General features: G+C 38.6%; 1 protein-coding gene across 1 annotated transcript in view; it reads right to left on the bottom strand.

Annotated features, from left to right (window-relative positions):
* COL4A4 (collagen type IV alpha 4 chain) overlaps positions 1–21,201 on the bottom strand; it is a 70,554-nt gene that overhangs the window by 24,962 nt on the left and 24,391 nt on the right. Inside the window, exons 13-29 of the mRNA XM_075507310.1 lie at positions 20,036–20,089; positions 18,727–18,786; positions 18,053–18,097; positions 16,917–16,970; positions 12,528–12,597; positions 10,933–11,037; positions 10,179–10,343; positions 9,529–9,621; positions 9,028–9,191; positions 7,641–7,713; positions 6,246–6,352; positions 5,609–5,792; positions 4,747–4,815; positions 3,518–3,622; positions 2,771–2,989; positions 1,685–1,846; positions 858–1,028 (exon numbers count right to left, since the gene is read on the bottom strand). Of these exons, the coding sequence (XP_075363425.1) occupies positions 858–1,028; positions 1,685–1,846; positions 2,771–2,989; positions 3,518–3,622; positions 4,747–4,815; positions 5,609–5,792; positions 6,246–6,352; positions 7,641–7,713; positions 9,028–9,191; positions 9,529–9,621; positions 10,179–10,343; positions 10,933–11,037; positions 12,528–12,597; positions 16,917–16,970; positions 18,053–18,097; positions 18,727–18,786; positions 20,036–20,089 (1,900 nt within the window). The remainder of the gene's footprint in view (positions 1–857; positions 1,029–1,684; positions 1,847–2,770; positions 2,990–3,517; positions 3,623–4,746; positions 4,816–5,608; positions 5,793–6,245; positions 6,353–7,640; positions 7,714–9,027; positions 9,192–9,528; positions 9,622–10,178; positions 10,344–10,932; positions 11,038–12,527; positions 12,598–16,916; positions 16,971–18,052; positions 18,098–18,726; positions 18,787–20,035; positions 20,090–21,201) is intronic.

The following is a 21,201-nucleotide window of genomic DNA, read 5'->3' as shown; positions in this document are numbered from 1 at the left end:
TCCCTGCATAACCTCATGACATCCTTGTAGTCCTCCTGAGTTGCCTGCCCCTTCTTCCAAAGGTCATAAACTCTGCTTCTTTTCCTGAGTTCCAGCCAAAGCTCTCTGTTCAGCCAGGCCTGTCTTCTTTCCTGCTGGCTCATCTTTCAGCACATGGGGACAGCCTGCTCCTGTGCCTTTCAGATTTCCTTCTTGAAGAATGTCCAACCTTCCTGGACTCCTTTGCTCTTCACGACTGCCTCCCAAGAGACTCTGTCAACCAGTCTCCTAAACAGGCCAAAGCCTGCCCTCCACAAGTCCAAGGTAGCAGTTCCGCTGACTCCCCTCCTTACTTCTCCAAGAATCAAATAATCATCAGCATACAATCACAGACTGCATCAGTAAAAGAGAGAGTCTGGATGTAATAAAAAGTATGTTGTTCTTATTATAGCATATTATAACAACAACCTATTACAAATAGGAAATAATAGTCAAGGCCAGGTTGGATGGGGCTTTGAGCAACCTGGTGTACTGGAAGGTGTCCCTGCCCATGGCAGGGGGGTTGGAACTAGATGACCTTTAAGGTCCCTTCCAATCCAAACCATTCTATGATTCTATGATAATACATGGAAATATGTCAGTGTTGTAAAACAACTAGAGCGCCACGATGCATCAAACTATTTCCATCCCTTTGTTTTTATTATAAAGGAAAGAACAAAGAATGCTATTGTTATTGCCTCTACCCTGCTGCAGGGTCTTACTCTCAAAGCTGGAAAAGGGGGAGGGTGCAAAGTACTTCTTAGCTTTAACAGCAGTAGAAATAGCTCCCTCTACAAGAGAAGTTATAGATGAGGTGGTTTGCAGGATGTTTAACATACCTGTTTGTCCTGGGAAACCTGGTGGTCCTTTATTGCCTGGAAGGCCTGGAAGTCCTCGGGAGCCTGGAGGACCTGGGGGACCTCGTGAGCCAGGAGAGCCTTTGAGACCTTTGATTCCAGGTGGCCCAGCTAGGCCCCTGTTTCCCCTCTGACCTTTAAAGCCTGGTAAGCCTGAGAAAAAGACCTTTAATCTATGTATGTAAATGCTGGAAAAGGGCTCAGCAATTGTATCTAGAAAGTAGGAAGTGACAGATTTTGGTATCAATTTGAATATCATAAAACACGGCAAAATAACCTGGGAACTGTGCTACCATGCTGGAGCCCTGGCTCTGCCTAGATTTTTCACCCGGAATGTTTTTTTTCTTGTATTTCTTTAGTGAGAGACATGTCAGTAGGAGCGCCCTGTGAAAAATCCCTACTAATTCGTAAATACTTTTGATATATATGTCTCCTAGCTCTCCCTAAATAACACTTCCATTTAAGAATAAGGAAGATAAAAGTATCACAGTAATGACAGGAGCTCAGTTAAGTTACTCAGGACAACAGAATAAGAGATAAGTCTTCCGTTCATTACTTGACAGTGAACATGCTGTGATTTGGCCAGTTAAGGAACAGTATGGGAAGGGAAGGAAAGTTGGGAAACACCTGAGGCACACTATACATTGCTTGAGTTTAAGGAAATGTGCAAAACATAATGTACCCCCCCACTAATGAGCAGCCCCCATGGAAATATTCGTCATGCCAGCCACAAAAATCATGTGATTAAATCTGCTAGAAAAGATGTGCAAAGCTTAGAGCTGTGAGGCAACCTGATGGACATTGTGTACCTTGAGGTCCTGGCAGGCCCATGACACCTCTGAGTCCTGGTGGCCCTGGTAAGCCCGTGTCACATGGTGGACCAGGGAAGCCTGGACAGCCTGGTGCTCCTATATCACCTTCTGGGCCTCTAAAACCTTTGGCACCTGGACGTCCTGGGCTACCAGGCTGTCCTGGAAACAAAAAACATTGTAAGATGTTCTACTTCCATTACTCACCATCCCTCAGAATTCCTAATTGTAATTTTGAAATGTACATGTTCAGTTATTGTAATATCTTACTTATCCTCTAGTTTTTGCATAGTTTGTTAAAACTGATAGTTTTCTGCAATATAGAATTGTCTGTTATGGAGAGCTTCTTTCTTTAAGAAATGAATATGAATTCAACTCTCACCTATAGGTGAGGACAACTTTAGGGCACAAAAAGGTAGTTTCTGATGTGTAGGAGCAGAATGGAAGGAGCTCACTGCACCAGCTACACAGCACTGGGGTCAGTTCTATAGGTGTTCCCTGCACAGAAGGGTGTGTGTGTCTGCGTAGGGCTGGGCAAAAGGAAAACCTATAAAAGGAAACAGCAATATCTGCTATGAAGGGGGAAGGAAGTGGCACTGTGGAGACATCTGCAGCAACCAGCAAAACTACCCTGCAGAAATGAGGAGTGTAGTGCCCAAGACGTTGAGGATTATATTGTATAACTCTGGGCAAAGAAATTCACCCCTCTCTCCCTGAGTGTTCTCCCACCTTTTGCCAGTCTTTTCAGATTTGAGTAAGCAATCTGAGGCAGGGACTATCTGCATGGCAGAGCAGGAGGCCCTACGCACAGATAGCCACTAGGTAGCAAGTAACAGTAGTAGGAATAGGAAGCTGCACTGTTGCTCCATGGACTGGGTAAAGGCATCTTTCCCCTTCCTGCAGTGCAGATCTCCTCAGTGGCTGATCAACCTTAACTGTAAAAATGTAAACGTAAAAATAGGGCATACCATTCACAGTCAGCATTATGGATCCAGGTAAGAGTAAGTTTTATCTGAATCACGACCGACTTTACTCAGATTTTCTCCTTTGAACACATGGAAATACTTCATAAAAACTGGCTCATACCTCGAAGCCCAGGAATGCCTGGATCACCCCTTGCTCCTTGTGCACCAGGGGGTCCTGGCAGTCCCCTGTTGCCTGGGATTCCTGGAGGACCATATGTGGTATCACCTGGAACACCCTTCTGACCATCTATGCCAGGTGGACCTGGAGGGCCATTTTTACCATCAACTGTAGATCCTCTTTCACCTTCATCACCAGGATCACCGGCTTTGCCTCGAAAGCCTGTTGATATGATTTTTAAATTCAAACGGGGCATAACTCAGAAGTTGTTTGTTTTTTTTTTTTTTTTCCAAAACTGTGGAATATTGTAATGCAGATTTAACCAGAATTAAATTATCACTTTGCAAAGAAAAATAACATCATATATTAAATTTCAGGTTTCTCATTTACAGCTAATGATACATGAGGATTGAAGGAGGTAATTATTCCTGTGGGAAGTGACAGTGGTTTTCTTTGGGGCAGCATCTATCTTGTGTACTGTCATTCTTGTCCATTTCAATCCCTTTGCTAAAATGATACTAATTGTTCTCAGTTTTCTGAGAGTGTTTCCTCTCTGGACACTGAACTTTAGGTTATTGTAGCACCTGCAATGCTGGAGGAAAGAAAGTGAAACTGGTAAAGATTCCTCTTCCATTAGCTTTCGTCAAAATGTGCTTCCTATTCTATTCTACCATGGTAGCTACCTTACCCTGCATGTATGCATTACAGCTTGACCAGCAGGTCTCCTGGATTAAGAAAAGCACAATTTACCTTCTGGCCCAGGGATTCCTGCTCCTGGCCTGCCTCGATGGCCTTTTTGCCCATCAAAGCCATTTGGTCCAGGATAACCGGGGAGTCCTTTTAAACCCTTTGGTCCTGGAAACAGAAAGAAAATGTTGGGGGGGGTAAAAAAAAGGAAAAAAACCCCCAACAACAACAAAAACCACCACAAAACCTGACAGAACTCTAAAATGTGTGATCTAAGGAACAGTATTGCATCTTTATCCCATGCAAATTAATGTACTTTAAAGACAAGTGGATTTCATCTGCTTCTAACATTTTGGGCAAGAGCCACCACCCAAGTAACAACCAAATGCATGGTTGCTATTTTTCTAAATGGGCTCGTTCCCTAATCCATAAACAGCAGACTGCAAATCACCAGAGTAAATTAGAAAAAAAAAAATATCTCCTATAACATTTTAATGTTACAGGACATCAGCAATATTAACCTAGTGAATGATAGGTGTCAACTCAAATTCTTATATTCTCCTGTGCTATCTGTTGCTTCCAGAATGGTGCAGATGAGCTCAATATGCTAATCCCTGTTCTTTCATGTCTGTATAAATTTTAGCTACCACCCACAATACTGACATCAGGGAGCTGTGTAATACCATATTAAGCAGCTTGAAAATCCAGTATCTCCATTTGTTCTGGTCAGGATTTTCTGGGGTATTTCAAATGTTTTGGAGGTGATCACAAGCAACATTATTCCAGTTCCTGGATGAGTTATTTGAATTTAAATCAAGTTGAACAAGTTGAAGTAATGGTAATAAGTATTCAGATTTTAGGGCTCAACTGCAACTTGCCATGAGCAATATAGTTTTAGAAATTACAGACATGCAACATATCTTTGCTTCGCGCACCTTTTTTTCCTGGTATCCAGATGTACATATTCTAGGTCTTATCCAATTCCAGCCATCTGCATATTTTACAGACTCTCTCATGCATTTTAATTGAGGCAGGAAAGAGTTTCAAGCTACCTTCATTTAGTCATTTCTATGGAGGCAGCCTGCACACCTTTTGATCATGCAAACTGCAGCTGTCTGGGCCTTGATTCTGTAGATGAGTGTATTCCTGTGTATTTGCAGTTTTACATTTTGAGATATGTATCTGTTGAAAACTGTAATAGTGTATCTTTTTAGGATAGCTTCTTTTTTTTAATTAGCAACTTAAAACTCCATTTCAATTAAAACCAAAAATTCTCCCATCTGTAAACATACCTTGAACACCTTTAAAACCTGGGGGACCTGGATTTCCAGGGTATGGTAATGTAATGCAGACAGTCTCACCTGAAGCAAGAAGGAGAAAGAAACTGGGCTATTGATTTTAGAATAAATGGGGTCTGAACATTTACTGAAATATTTCTGTGGAACTAACCAACTAGATGTGCAAAGGTAAAGAGAAGGGACTGCTTATGCACATTGTTATTTCCATATTACTTAAGGTTTGATGGAGAATCTTAAAACATATTTTTCTTGACACTTATTTTGTAGAGAATATTGGTAATGATTCAAATTGTTGTAATACAGTTGTATTCTGTAAAGACAAAGATTTTTTTTTTTTTTTTTTTTTACTTGCCACAGAAATTTGTCTTTACAATAGTCTCTGTTGCAAGAAAGAAATAGTATTTTCATCTCAATTCTATGTACATTTCTGGTTCACACATATTGCTATCAGTGTATATTTTTTTTTTTATTTTGGTAGGAATTTTTTATAACTAAAAACCAGACCAAGCCTTACGTATGAGTTGTATTTTCCTGGTCCTTCAGCAAAAAAGCATTGCCTGGCAAATCCTTACACTCGGGAATACTCCTCACTCCAGAAAATAATTCCTCTGATAGTGTGCAAGTGACACGTTGCAGGTTTAAGGCCCTTAGCAATTCATATTCTCACTAGTGTCTGCTGCTAAATGCCGACAGTGTTGTACATTTCAGTGGCCGTATTTCACGTGACCACTGAGCTTGCCAAAATTGATGTTCACTGTGAATGAATAACACTATATATAATACATACAAAACTGTAATGGATGCTACCAAATGTGTATTTTGTTATTTGGGTCTTAATGTAAACATTCAAAATTACCTTTCTGGCCCTTTGGACCAGGTGGCCCAACATTACCAGTATCACCAAAGTCTCCAGGGCTACCTCTGACTCCTGGAGGGCCAGGAAACCCCAAACCAGGCAATCCCATCTGTCCTTTTACCCCAGGAAGTCCTGGGACCCCAGGGAATCCTTTATCACCTGGCAGTGGTACTCCAGAATCGCCCTAAAAGAAAGAAACTGTTGATAAGAAATAGCAAGACCTAATTTCTTTCCTCTCTTTGACTATCAAAAGCCATGTTAGAGAATTCTCTGGAGAAACCACTCTTCCACAATTAAGTGGCTACATCAATGACATTAGTAGTTTTAAATATTCAAAAGCAACAGGAACAAAGGTAGAGTTTTGTGGTTGTTTTTTCTTCCTGATCCCATAACAATGGCAAACAGTACATGCAAAAATTATATTCAGGAATACCAAAATAAATAGTAATACTTCCAAGGAAATAATTTTTCAATGGATAAAAATTATGATTTTTGACCTAGGCTAACAGAAAATGATAAAAGTGATTAATCTACCAGGAATTTGGAATAAAATGGTACTTTTCATTAAGTAGCTAGCCCTTTCATAAGACAATATGTTAACTAAAATGGAAGAAAATTCTGAGAAAGTCAAACGTACCTCAGCTCCTTTTTCCCCAGGCAATCCTAGTTCCCCATCTCTGCCATCATTACCTCTTTGGCCTGGAAATCCTGGAACCCCAGTAGGACCTCTTTCACCTTTTACTCCTTAAAACAATTTAAAAAAAAATGAACTATAATATTTGCAGTAAGTTTTGGGGTTTTTTATTTCTGCTCAGGTAAATGTTGTGTAACCATTCATCATATCTGTATGATAATTTCCAGTTCTTGAATTCACATTTCCTTAAAGAGGTATTTTAGGCTTAGGAAGGCAGTATGTAGTTGGACACCTCATGGAACAACTTGGTCTCTCTGTAAAAGACGTGTTTACAGGCACAACAAGAACGTGGCTTTTGTTCATACTATATACAGAGTGAAAATATTTTGCTATTGAAATCAGTCAGAGTTTTATTCTTGATTTCAGTGACATCAGGATAGCAATGCCATATGATGCAGAATATTTGCATCGATATTCCCAAAAGGTTTTTAATTTTTTTCTTTTTTCTTTTTTTACCCCTAGATTTCTCTTGCACTGGTATTTATGAAAATGTAATTTTTGCATAAAGGACAACAAAACTATTCTAACCCAAAGATTCATTTCACTGTATCAAGAAATCCTCTGCAAATAAACAGCAAATGTTTTGCCCTGCTCCAACATCTGTAAACAAACACAGGCATCCAAAGCTAAGCTAACTTTTCACAAACAATAAGATGGACAATCTTTTGTCTGAATAATTAGTTTAGCATTCCTAACTAAGCTTTGCCACCAGATTGCTGTAATTTGTTATTCTCTGTTTCTTTTGCTTTTGCAAATCATAACCATAACTGAGGTTTTGATCTATTTTAATTACAAGAATTTCAGTTGTGCAACTGGTGGCCTATTGTTTCTCCTCAATGCCTGGTCAAGAGTAATTTTTAGAAATAGGAGCAGGAATCTGAATAGCCATTGAGACTGAGTTTTTCCCAAGAAGGATGTTGGTGGTTGAAGTTGATGTAACAGCTGGGATACTGGCATATGACACTTCAGGAGGTGTCTTCTGTACAATAATATTTCTTCATGCTTTCACAATAATTGTATACAGACTTCTGTAAGACCCTGATTATCAATCACATGACATGAAAGGTCATTTGTTAGCATTAGTAACAAGCTGTTAAAACTGTTTTATGGCTTAACTATAGAGTAAAAACCACAAAACACTGTGTTGATCTTGTATTTAGCAAGAAGAAAATGAATGAGATGGTACCAAGAAAGCAGTTTAGATATACATGACCTCTAGGCTTCAGTAACTTACTAAACTAATGACTTTATTAAAGAGTAGATGAATATGGTTTTCTCACACTATTGCCTAGGCATTGCGTAGGAAACAAAAAGGCTAATGCTAAAATGTGTGTTTACCTTTTATTCTAATTCTTCCTGGATCACCCTTCTCTCCTTTTTCACCATGTTGTCCAGCGGAACCAGGTGTCCCCTTACCATTGACCAAAAAAAAAAAAAAAAAGTTGTCAGTTATCTCCAGCAAGGAATCAATGTGGGAATTGAGAGGAAAATTAGATATCTATCTCTTGCTCTTGCATTGTTTCCCAAAACTAGACCAACTAAAGTAACATGCCAAAAAGAAATGTTTATGTCTTCTGACGTCTATAAAGAGGTACGTGAATGGCACCTGGCCTTTTCAGCCTGACTCTGCCAAATGCACAGATACACAACTATAAGAAATTGTAATGCTAGAAAAACTGGGTCCATGGCCATATATAGCTGTGGCTGTAAATGCAAGAATATTAAGATGCAAACGATTCACAAACACTTCCCACTGCAGACTTCAACCCACAATCCACCGAGGCTACACAGGAAGGGAATCTCTGGAGTGTGGTGACTGCTGGATGAGGCTGTCCTCCCAGAAGTGAACATGGCAGTAGGTAAGTGATGCTTTTTTGCTGAGTGAAAGCTCACAAAGCTGCCAATAAAAAATTTCATCTATGTCTAGTTAGGTACCTGGTATTGTCAGAAGAATCTATGACTTGACAGGTTTAGAGGGGAAAAGAAGTACTTTTCTGTATTTTTATGCTGATTTGTGCTCTCAGTTCTCCAAGCAGAGTGCAGTTTGCATATCAACATTGATGAGGGTCTGATCTTGCAACAGTACATGTGGGTAAATATATTTTACCATGTGAAATTTTTACGGAAGTAAAAGACCACTAAGGTTGAAAAACTGGGGTATTATTTAGCCAGTTTCCTCTGTTATACAAAATCTTTCACGAAGAAATAGGTGGAGAAAATACAATTTATAAAGTGATTGTAAATCATGACAATTGTAAAACAGGCAGGGGACTTCTGAAAAATGTGGTGTATCTGAAACTAGCAGTGACTATTTGTTGCAATGTCTAGATCTTCAAGTTGGCAGTGACCAGTTATTAGTGTTTGTTTGAAAAGCAAAATGAGAGATTTGGGAAGAAAAGAGAGCAGAAAAATGGAAAAAGTATATCTACGTAGGAAATCCATTAGACCAAAGCACTTCTGTATCAAAGTGAATTATTTCTTTCCAAACTGATTACTTTGTCCTTGTTTCTTATTTAAGTAACCTAAGAACACCAAAGTGTTCAGGACAAGGCTTCAAATGCATCCTCCAATAAATGCATCCTCCAATAAGACTCTAAGAAGCAAAAGTAGATAAAACTTCCAGATAGTTTTCCAGGGCAGTTCCTCCACCACTCTGCTTAAATGCCTCCTGTGTAAGTAGCAACTTGATGTTATTTATTTACTGAATTTCATGAAAACTACTCACAGGGAGCCCTGGTGATCCCATTGCACCAGATACGCCTGGGTCGCCCTTTTCTCCATGTCTTCCAGGGTATCCCATTTGTCCTTTCTTTCCTTGAGTACCTGGAGGTCCTTGCATACCACGGGGACCAGGAGGACCAGCCCTACATGAGCAGAGGCCTTGATTTCCTATGTGAAAATGTCAAAATTACACTGAAACAGTTGCAAAATTAATACACAAAAAATAACACTGCCCTTTTTCTTTTCTGTGTGAGCAGTGCACAGACCATTTTATCTCATTATGGCCTTCAAAGGAGTGAAGCGTATAAGTCTCTTTTTACAGTGCTGACTAACTGCTGCACTGACATGACTCTACTGACGTAGAAGCCCCAATGCCAACAGGCCATTTAACTCCACACTTTGATGGGCCTTATCCTCCAAGTCAAAATAAACTTCTTGCAAATTTAGGTCTGACATATCTGGAAAAGGTTTCATATTCAAACTGTTGCTAACCAGGCACACTTACCCTTTTCTCCTTTTTCACCTTTTCTTCCCGGAAGGCCTATCTGACCTTTTGCTCCAGGTTCTCCAGGGATCCCTCTGTCAGTACAGATTACACCTTTGAAAAAACAAATTGTACAGCTAGTGTAAATGAGGTTGACTGTTTCCATAGCTTAGGTCACGTGTTCTCCTCTCCCTTATCTTGTTATCCTCACGTGAAAAGCTAGAGATCTTATGAAATACTTTGCAAGTCATTGCTATAGATCATACTACAGGAGTCAGTCTGGCTAGAGTAGATGTTGACACATTGTTTTTTCATTGCCACTACTTTTGTCCTTTTTCCACTGTAGAACTTTATAACTCTTGTTTCTTTACTAAAGGATGCTGATTTGGGTTTCCTCCCCCATTTGCTGTGGTTTTAACTTCAGGTGATATATTTTTAGGGACATTTTTCATATATGTTACTTTGTGGGTTTAAATCACCCAGAAAACTATGAAAATCTTGACATCTCACTGATTGACAACCAATAGGAAAAACATGTTTTCTACAGCACGTGTAAAGTTTGATATATCTGTCAAAATGCACTTTTCACCTCTATGTTTTTTGTAGGACAAACAAAAGCAATGAATCTATGAATATGCAGAATGATATTCTCGCCATGCTGTTAAACCTACTGGGTAGTCCAGGTAAGCCTTGTCTTCCTGGCTGTCCCGGTAGGCCTGGTGGTCCAGGAAATCCAGGTCTTCCTGGGATTGATTCACCTGTTTCAGGGAAACCAGGGTCACCTTGAAAACCTTGAGGTCCTGGTGCCCCACTTACTCCTGGCAGGCCAGGCAAACCTATAAAGAAAATAATGGTATATAGCCCAGACAGCTTCACAGTAATGATTACTACAAGATATCAAGAAGGAAATTACAGACCATTCAGAACTGTCCTGAAGAAGAGCTTCTATATAACAAAGACCTAAATCTAAATCTTTAGGTTTTCCAGAAAAGAGGCTCCTGCTTTAGACCTTCAAATGCTTCTTTTCCTCCTCCTCCCCATTATCTCTTTTCCAGACATCCCAGTTATTCTAGTTCTTTATACAGAACAGTCATCCTCATCACCTTCCTTTATATGTTTTTGAGATGGAGAATAGAATTTTTGAGCACAGCACTCCAGATACAGGCATACCATGGATTTACAGTGCATAGTAGCATTCTGCTTTGTCTTCTGTTCCTTTTCTAGTAATTCCTAATGTTCTGTTTGGATCATTTTGGTTCTTTTTTGGCCACTAAGTGCTGAGCTAATACTTTTATTGAAAACTCTGTAGAGTTCAAATCCTTACTGTTGGTAACTTGCATCAAGCAAGAACAAAGAAGAGTTTTCTTTTAACTGCTTTCTCTCCTACTGGTATATAGTTCACATTTTATCCTCTACTTCTCTTACTTGTTCCATCATCTCCTGGTCTTCCTAGCAGGCCTGCAGGACCAATTGGTCCAACTGACCCCATATCACCAGCAGGACCTGGAAATCCAGGATCTCCTTGTGGACCTACACAGAATTATAAAAACATGTGAATTGAACACCTTATGCAACTGACAGCTTAAATCTAAATTAAACTGCAACCAAAATTATAATTTGGGAACTACACAAAAGTAAAATACAGTAACTTACTTTGTCTTTATGAAACATTTTAAAATGTGTAACAATTTAATTTTAAGGTGGGAGGATTTGGTTACTTTTCTACGGATTCCTGCCCATTTCGTGGGCACAGTTTTAACTCTTCATCACTCTGTAGTAGTATCTTTGTGCTACATATTTCAGAATGCCGAGACAAGTGTTTGCCCAAAATAAATAAATGTAGCATTTAAAATAAATGTGCATCTCATGTTATGCACGTTTGACAATGCACACAGGGAGGTCATTTCAGAATCATCCTAGTTGAAATTATCCAAATTTTAAAACGTATATTGTCAAAATTGCTATAATGAATAAACTTTAAAATTGCAATGACATAGTGATAAAGAAAACCTTAATCAGATATAAAGGGCTTCATTAAACTGGAAAAAATATTGGTAGTAGTCCTGTTCTTAAACAATTCTGCTAAAGGTCTGTTTCTCTGAAGAATGTATCCACTTACACACCATGCACATAATTAACTTTAAATGTTACTTGAGATTTTAAGCATGGGGTTAAGTCTTTCATTGCATGGGCTGGAAACACGCAGAAGCCGATGGAAAAATAATTGATTTTTGGATGAGGCCCCTATCTAACGGGTAGGTTCTGCTGAACGGGGTTTGTGTTGTAACTTACTTCTGTGTTCACAATCAGCATTTGCTGCACTAGAAATACCATTTATGATAAGTTCTCTGTTAAAATGTTCTTACAATACAGGTTCCCCAAGTGTGAGATGCCAAAGCATATCTCTTCCAGGCGGCAGGCTTGGCTGTTCCCCACTGCCTCTTGCTATGAAGTAAGAACTTCCACACACCTTTTCACCAATTAGATGATAAAGATGGGGATAAAGGGAGCTGGGACATAAAAACCCAGCCTGAGGTTTAGGTAGGAAGGCAATAAGATTGACAGGTATTCTGTTGGGAGTGCTAGTTCCAGGATTTCACCCCTGCTATGCAATAGGAAGCTTAATTGTAGTCTAAAATCAGTGTTGTAGCAATTCTGAAAATAGGAATTCTAAATTACAATGGGAAGGCTGGTTTTCTTATTTGCCATTCATTATCCAGCATGGATATCCAGCATAGCTTTTTCTTAAATACGCTTAGTCCAATAACTAGAGATAGTCCTGCAGATCTAGCTGTGACTGTATGCATAAAGATCTTTCAAGCAAACATTTAATCTGAAACTTGTATGCTTAACATAGTTCCAGTAAGATCAGTGAGACACAAACACAGAATGTGGCCACTAGGAAGATAATGTTTTAAGATGCTGTCCCCTGAATCCCTAGTGATCACTTTCAGACACCTTAGCAAAATAGGTCCTACACACTTTGTACAGCAGAAAGACTAGTTAAAACTAGCTATAACCTTTTATAGGAAGCAGCGGAGTTCCAACAGCTCCAGGAGGACCTGGGGGCCCTTTTTCTCCTGGATCCCCCTGTAAGAGTCCAACAATAAATTTTACTGATAGATACAAATATGCAGTGTGCTAGCATGTAACTGAAAATTTCAACAATGGAGGGGTATGTAAGGATGTGACACATATCACCTGGGAAACTTGATTTTGACACTTTATAGCATTTAAAACCAGGCAAAAAGATTTAAAATTAATTATTATCTTTCAGGATACCAGTGACTAAACAGTAATATACCTATCGCACATATCTATTTGACTCTTCAGAACTTGTGACTGCTGTATTTGATTTTATTCATGTATTGTAAAGATGAATCAATTACAGTAAATCAGTACCCATTTAATTGAGACATTTTGATTTAACAACCAAGCTATAATTACTTGCCTTAGAATTCTATACCAGAATTTGGAAATTACCTCTATGATGACAGATAAGCATTAAGAAAAGAGGTTTCACAGTCTGACAGATATTATCGATGGTAAGAGATACTCGAAGCTCTTAGAAGAAGTTTAGAACATCTGCATCAGGGAAACATAAAAGTGCCTGCTAATGGCAAGGAAAATCACTTCTGCTTGGAGGATTTCTAAATTAGCTTGGATTTTGATATTTAGAATTGCAAGTGAAGTGGACTTTAGGGAAGTCTTTTATGTGGCAAATTGTATTAGACTTTTTGCTTTGTAGATTAGGAATCAACCCTGCTCTCTGCAGCAAATGGGAACTGCGAAAACAAGAATGTGAATGTGGGAACTGCGTAGTGAGGTTGCATTCCTGGGACTGAAGTTCAGGGCCTTTTAGAACACAGATAAGGGGAACTGGGACTGCAAAACTGGATACCCATTCTTACACAAGTAAAAACAAGGAGTCCATGCCTCTTTCTGTTTTGGTTTTTTTGTTTGGTTTTTTTGTTTGTTTGTTTTGTTTTAAATCAGTATCTCTACGATATTTTAAAAGTTCTGGAGCTGTCACTGACTGCTCTCCTCTTGACCTTTGGCCTTTTGGCTGGCCTTTTTCCTTTTACTGTATCTTGCAGAATGAAATAACATCCTTGTGTCGTCTTTGGCTGTTTTAAACAGGAATGTAAATTTGTCTTCCCTAATGACATAGAAGAGTCTTCTGTGTGGCAGGAAAGAAAAAATGTCCAACAGAAGCATATTTCTACTGTATTCTGTGACCTAGAGTCTTCTTAAAATGAAAGCTTATAATCACTTACCCGTTTTACCAATATCCCTATTAAGCATTAAACACTGTATTTGTTCTGTAAGTTTCTATAGCTTTATATAATGTCAATGGCCAAGAACATTTTGCACTGCCTCTAAAGACCATTATTTTAATGAGACTCATTCCATTAGTAGCAGAGACAAATGGTCTCGGAGTGATTTCAACAGGACTCATATTCTCCCTTGTATTTTGTCTGAAGAAGGCATTCTGTGTTTCTTCATATTTATCACAGAATGGTTGAGGTTAGAAGGGACCTCTGGAGGTCATCTTGTCCAACCCCCCTGCTCAAGCAGGACCACCTAGACCTGGTTGCCCAGGACCATGTCCAGACAGCTTTAGAATATCTACAAGGATGGAGACCAGTGCTCAGCAGAGGCCAAGGCTCACCTCCCTCAGCCTTGCTGGCAATACTTATCCTAATGCAGCCCAGGATATCATTTGCTGCCTTTGCAGCTAGGGCACGTTGTTGGCTCATGTTCAAGATCCACACAGTGTTGCCAATGTCCAGACTTAGGGGTCAAAAGGTATGCCAACAATTCCTTGAAGTCCATTCTTTGCTTTAAGCAACAGTTAACATTTTTTAAAGATTAAATCTACTTTGAATGCAACTGTTTTTTTTCTGAGTCACTTTCTCTTAAATCTGAATGCATCTTAGATTCTCTTTGAATGGGTTTATTTCAGAAAATCTACATGAGGATGGGCTATTCTCAGGAGGGTTTTTAATCATATTCTTGTTCCTCCAGTTTATGTGATTTTTAGCAGATCATAAGCAACACCTGGTGATGCCAGATGAACAGTTGATGCAGTCTAGCTAGATCTGCACTCTTCGGGAATAATCAATCAGATTTATCCAACTGTTTCCCAAGCAAAACTACAGCATCTGTGCAATCATTCTGAATTTTGTGTATCTATATGAGTTAAACTGATTTTTTAAAATTGTGTCTATACTTGATTCATTTTCTTTTGCGCGATGCGTTAGCAATTGTAATTTCATCTTTCCAAATCATTACTGCAGGCATTCAAACTTTTCCCTAGCATAATCTACCAACAATTAATTATTTTTTGCTTACTATTTGTAGTGTTAACTGATGGCTTCTCAGGATGTGGGCTAATCAATGGAGAGTGAAGAAGGCACTGTTCTGTCTATACAATGTCTTGTCTCAAGTTTGTTAACGATGCCCCCAACTAAAACAATATGCACATCAGGGTGAGTACTTTTTAACAACAAAACACATAAGGTTTGATCCTACTTCTGGGGAGTAATGGACTGTAATGATTTTTCTGTTTATATAAGACATGCAATGTTTCTGTCTAATTAGGATCTGAATGATCCCACATTGTTGTGAAGCTGATAATAGCCAAATGGGAGAAAAATGAACATCCATGTGCAATTTTTTTCCCCCGAGTATGACTACATAAATGAAATCTTGGCTGAAGAAGCTGATCTAGCACTCTCCTAGCAGTCCTAACTTTGAAACATGTAAGCCTGTGACTAAAACAGATGTTTTTATTGTACTTTTACTTATTTACTCCATGTGTTTGTCATTTCTCATTTGTAAACCTGCTTCTTGAAAACCTGCTTGTTGCTTTTTATTTGTCTGCTTTCAACTGTGTCTTTAGCAGTATACTATTTATGGCAAGTCTGGACCAGCCACAGTTTACTTCCTTTTGTCATCACAGGTTACATAGAGTGTGTTCCAATCTTAACCTTCAGTTTATAACAGAGGTGATTCTTGCTCAAATCTCTTGAGTGTCATTCCTCTGATTTCACAGGTGCAACTAATTGTGCTTGAAGAAAAGTTACTGTTTTATATGCAGCTTTCCAAAAAGATTATTTCAGACAGAAATAAACACTTCTTGACTTTTGTATTTCAGAATATTTAGAGCCAAGTTCATCAGTGTCACAATTTCTGCAGTATTTTTTTTGTCCTCTGTACTGTGCTAGTAACTTTGATGATGAGGTTTTTCAACCTTGCTGTCTCTACTGATGATCCTGTCACCCACCTTCTTCTCCGTTGCAGCATTTCATTTCTCCTCTTGCTTATACACTGCTGACCGCTTGGACCCTATCCCAGTGACTTCCTAGACCTTACCCCTGGCTAGACTCACTGCTGCTTTGCTCCTTCTACAGTAGCATCCAGAACTGGTTTTTCATTCGGAATGTGCTTTAGCATTGTACATTCCATAGAAAATATAATAGTTCCCTTCATTCAAGTTTTTGTTGTTAGTCAGAATTACAATATGATCCACTAGCCAGAATTACAATATGATCATTGATTTTGCAGCCTGCAGAAGAGAATTCCATAAATTTATATCCTGAAATGTCACTAGACTGGCACCTGGGTCTTCTGAAATTGTATTAAGCATTTCTTCTATGCTTTTCAGATGAATATTCTCCCTTTTTACTGCTTAGCTCCCCAGATGTGACAACTACACTTCTAATCCCTAATGGAAAGCAGCATATATTGTAAAATAAAAAACGGCTAGCATCATCTAAGTGAGCAAAAGTAGGAAATGTTTAAACAAATCTGGTGTGAAGGAGTCCAATTTCCATTCCGGTAAGCATCTTGGAAAATCTACTTATGTGAACAGGCTGAACACATGCAAAGGGATTTTGGTAAGTCTTGCAAACAAGCGCATCCAAATCGAATTTTGCCACCTCATTTGGAGCCAATTATCATACTAGTTCATAGACCAAAATTTATAGGATCATACTGTTACCTACATAGCAGGTTCCTTTACCTAGCATACCTCTCTGGGGAATGCAGCTCAACCATGAATAACTTGCAGAGTACTACAATTAATGGATTAGGTAGCTATACTGGTATAGTTAAACGTAACTATTGGCAGTTGGGATTAACCAATTCCTATGGTACACAAAATGGAATTCCCACTCTCATATTCACCAAGCAGGAATGTTTACTTACATTGTTATTTACTACCACAGCATTCAGTAACTATGACTAGCATGAAAACAGTACATCTTAAAAGTAGTTGTGACTGTATAAAAGCAAATGGTCTGATAAGCAGGTACATTTGGGAGGAATCATTAGCATGTATATAGGGGAGTGTGTATGTGTGCGCGTGTGCGCACATGCACGTGTGTTTGTTGGGTTTTTTTCACCTGTATGCCTGGATAGCCAGGTTGTCCCGGAAAACCAGCAAATCCTGTTTCCCCCTGGAAAGGATCACACAAATATAATGTGATGAATCTGTTAAGACATTAATATAATTAATTGAACAAAAACCAGTAAGGCAGTCATACAATACTGTCATGTTACAATAGCATCCACAGTTTGTATCAGAAAATTCAGTGGGTTTGTACAAGAGATGGTACGTTTCATAGAATCTCTTCTGTTAAAAAAAAAACCAAACCACAACATGTATCGCCAGGTTATTTAGACAGTGGTCAGCGGATTCAGTGTAGCTGGGGCACAGAACTAGCTGGAATACGTACCAGCAGACTCTAATACACTATCTGCTTAATAGAGCTGAAATTGGTTTGCTGCCTGCTGAATGACCTTCTTAAACTATTATTGTATGGAAAGCAGCTGCATATCAGCTTCTCCTCTCCTTTTATGATCTGCTAATATACTCATCCATCCAGTATTCAAACTCTTTAGGTAGGCAGTGCTAAAAAATGAAGTAAAAAGTAATTTTGCAGACAAAAGTCACCTGGAACATAACTCTAGATGCAAATACCTGCACATTAATGTGATTTATGAATAGCACGATCATTACCTTAACTAGATTTGAAAATGAGCTGGGGAGAGGAGATAGGAAAAAGGGCAAGATGTAGATCTATATACCTACATCTGTTGTTTTTTACACCAGTAAGATGTTGTTAAGTTCATAACTAACATTTAGCAGACTTAACAGCAAAACTGGAACTTCTGGAGCCAGAAAGATGAACAAAACGCGCATATAACACAAAATTACACAAACAGTGTCACCATGACAAACAAAGTTAACATGCTGCGTAACTTTTCTATCATGTTATATGCATGTCCCACTGGCTTTTCCTCCTGCTTGCAACTTCAGATCCCCTTAGCCGATTTCAGCCAAATTTCAGAGTGTGGGAGAAATTCAAAGACAAAGAGTTCATACAACTTCTCTGGCAACAGGTAGCAGAAGAGAAAGGAAGGAATGCAATGTGAGCTATCAAGTATGTGGAAATTCCAAATCTGCACAAATCCACAGAAAACCAAATCTCACTGATCCCACTGTCCAGGGAGCTGCTTATACTTTATGTCTTCTTACCTTCATTCCAGGAAAACCTGCAGGTCCATAAGAACCAGGATTACCCTGATAAAAGCAAGCAGAATGTGAGCTGAAACAGTAAAAGCTTATTCAAAATTACACCTATGCAGAATTGCTGAGCAGTTAATGTTCCTTAGATAATTATTACTTGGGATATTTCTCAAAAACTTTGCAAAGTCTTTGCAAATACTTTATATGAGAGATGGGCATGAATTTGAACTATAGACCAGAGTAAATCAGACAGGTCTTCACTTAATTTTTTTTACCATATTGGACCAAGCACAGTAGTGGACATGTTGCTCCATGTGAGCAGTTATGCAAATCAAGCGCAAGCAGCTGTAAAAAATTGCCATTGGCATGCATGGAATACATTAAAATTACTGTGTTAGTACTGTGCTACTCCAGAGAAGCTTTGTGCAGCTCTAAATATTTAGAGGATAACCCTACGGATTTACTTTCTTTCCAAGGACAGAAAGTCTGTATGAGCTTATGTTTAAGTCTGAGACAGGGTGAGTCCCAGGGCAGGACTCCTAAATATTCTATACAGAAAGTATGACAGGTTAGTTTAAAAAATCCTTAAAATCTTCCTTGGAAATGCAAGCTTAAACTGCCAAATATATTATGAACCTAATTATAGTGAATATGTGCAGTAATTTATTCTGCAACTTCCTTACCTGCAATCCAGGGAATCCAGGAATGCCTTTTTCACCCTTTTCTCCTCTCCCAAGTATACCCTGGAGCATTCAAAATACTTTGTTTAAACAAGATGCTCAGTGAAGTTTGCCATAATTTTTTTTTGTGCATGTTTTTTAAGTATGTGTATATTAGGTTAGTGGCTCTTGTTTCACTTGCTAGGCCCAATCACTGGGCCTTACTTTATACAGAACCACTAGCAGTGCCTATGTAGCTTCAGTTATTCAAGGAACCTGCTATGGTCCCTTCTCTAAGCTTAATATGCTTTCAGCGGTTTAAATTTTTTTTTTTTCCTTAAAAGCTCTGGGCATCTTTTGGGCTGCATTAGTCAATTTCTCAGTTTCTGCTTATAACTAACAAGTGTACTATTATCTACATAGACAGCTAGTATTGGAGCAAGCATATAAAGCCCATCTTTTTCAAAGTAAATCTGATATAAAAAGATCGGTTTTGTCTCCTTTTCCAGTGCTACGTAACAGTGGTCCTTTTATGATAGAAAATTAATTTCTGAAAAAGTGCTAGACTTAGAACTCAGAAATGTGATGTTCAGGCTTCTCATTTCTTCTCTTCTGCCTACAAAGCAAAGTAAGTTTTTAACATAAACTAGACTCATTCTTTTGTCCCCAATTATCTTCTGTTTTTCTGAGATCTGGTAGTTTCCTGCCTGTGGATTTTCCTCCTCCAAATCTGTCAGCAATAAAGACTCCAGAATCTTTTTTGTGGCTGCTTCTGCTCAGCATCCATGAACTCCTTACTGGCACACTCCTTACTGGTACACCAATATTTAAATTAATCATGCTGACAGAAAGAAAATGTAGAATAAATAGCAAAGAGCAACTCTTTCTCCAAACAGGTGCCTCTGCCTTCTCTACTCTTGAGGATATCCCTAATGTGAAGTTAAAGTATTTCCCTAACATACTTAGGGAAACATAAATCATGCCCCATTAAGAACACATACAGATCTTCTCTATTTCTCTTCTTGAGAAAAAATAATCTGTGCTTCTATTTTCTTCACAGTCCCAGTCTGTTACATGTCAATAGCCCAACTGGAAACAACACTGACCTTTCACTACCAGGCAACATTAAACAGGTACATATAAAACAGACTCAGAAAGGTTTTCCAAAGGGTTTTGAAATATTTTTGCTTTCACACTGATTTAGGTGGTGATTAAATTTCACAGCACAAATGCTGTTATTTCTTCCATCACCTTGTGCTTTAAAAGATTAACTTAATAACCACAGAAGGACTTTGCCAGCACCATGGGAAAAAAAAAAAATCACATTACTTACTTTGGGTCCACGTGGCCCTCTGTATCCTGTTGACCCAGGTAGTCCTTTTTGGCCCTATGTATACAAGGAAAGTTTTTGTGGATATTAATATGCAGGACATGCCTATGTGCCGTTTAACTTTTTTAAAGTCCTGTTCTAAATTACAACTGTTAAATAGTATTTTCTTGAGCACTGGGCCTGTTCCTCTAGGTGTACTAGGCAGAAGAAAAACAAGAAAACCAATTATGTACTGATTTTTATTTCTGTTAACACTGTCAAAAAGCATAATGACTCTGGAGTGAGATAGATGTATCTTTTCACTTGCAGGGACCTGCTAATTGGGGCTTTGTTCCTACAAACATGCATGACTAGTTCTTTTTTGTTTGCCGCTCTATTTAGTTTGACGAAAGTATTCACATGCATTAATCTACACTTTTGTGCATAGCCCCAATCTGAATAGGATGCATGGCTGGCTACATGGTCATGGTCATGTCGTGTGTTGCACAGCAGCATATGTCACGCTTCGCAGTAACATGGGAAGTTTATATAAGCTCTTTTGGTCCTTTCCCTCTTCCTTGTACACCTGTACATAGCAACCATTTGCATAATCAAAGCCTAAGATCCAATATGTGAAATTTATCGGTTCCCTGAGTTGAGGCTGCAGGGGCTGGCAATGCCAAATTCACTTTTTCATTTGTGTATTCCAGCAAATCAGACTTGAGGACATAGAAACTCCAACATAGGGCTCCATAATGCAATTTTGTAACTTCTGTTCTTTTTAAACAAACATTCTAATGTTTTAAGGTACACATCTGTGGCTACAGTAGGTGTGATATTGAAGTAGTATAGTAAATAACAGGAACTTGCATTAAAAATAGACAACAAAATCACACTTAATTTTCATATTAAAAGAGCACCCTAAAAGGGTTAGGGTTGATAGTTCAAAACACTACATGGGAGAAATCTCAAAGAGATTGTCAAAGATCCGAAAAATAAAAGTGTTAGTGAAGAGCCACAGAAGAGGTTCAATAGCAGAGGTACCAACTTTACCTGAGATGCCTAAAATATAATTTGCTAATGACAAGTAGTGAAGAAAACCAAAGCAAGGGCAATATCTCCTTTCTGCATCAAGACAGTCTTCCCTCAAGGACATGAGCTAAAGTACATATGGGCTCTCCTCTCCTGAA

This window comes from Mycteria americana, chromosome 7 (assembly GCF_035582795.1).
Source record: "Mycteria americana isolate JAX WOST 10 ecotype Jacksonville Zoo and Gardens chromosome 7, USCA_MyAme_1.0, whole genome shotgun sequence".
NCBI lineage: Eukaryota > Metazoa > Chordata > Aves > Ciconiiformes > Ciconiidae > Mycteria > Mycteria americana.
This window is presented reverse-complemented; position numbering and strand designations above follow the sequence as displayed.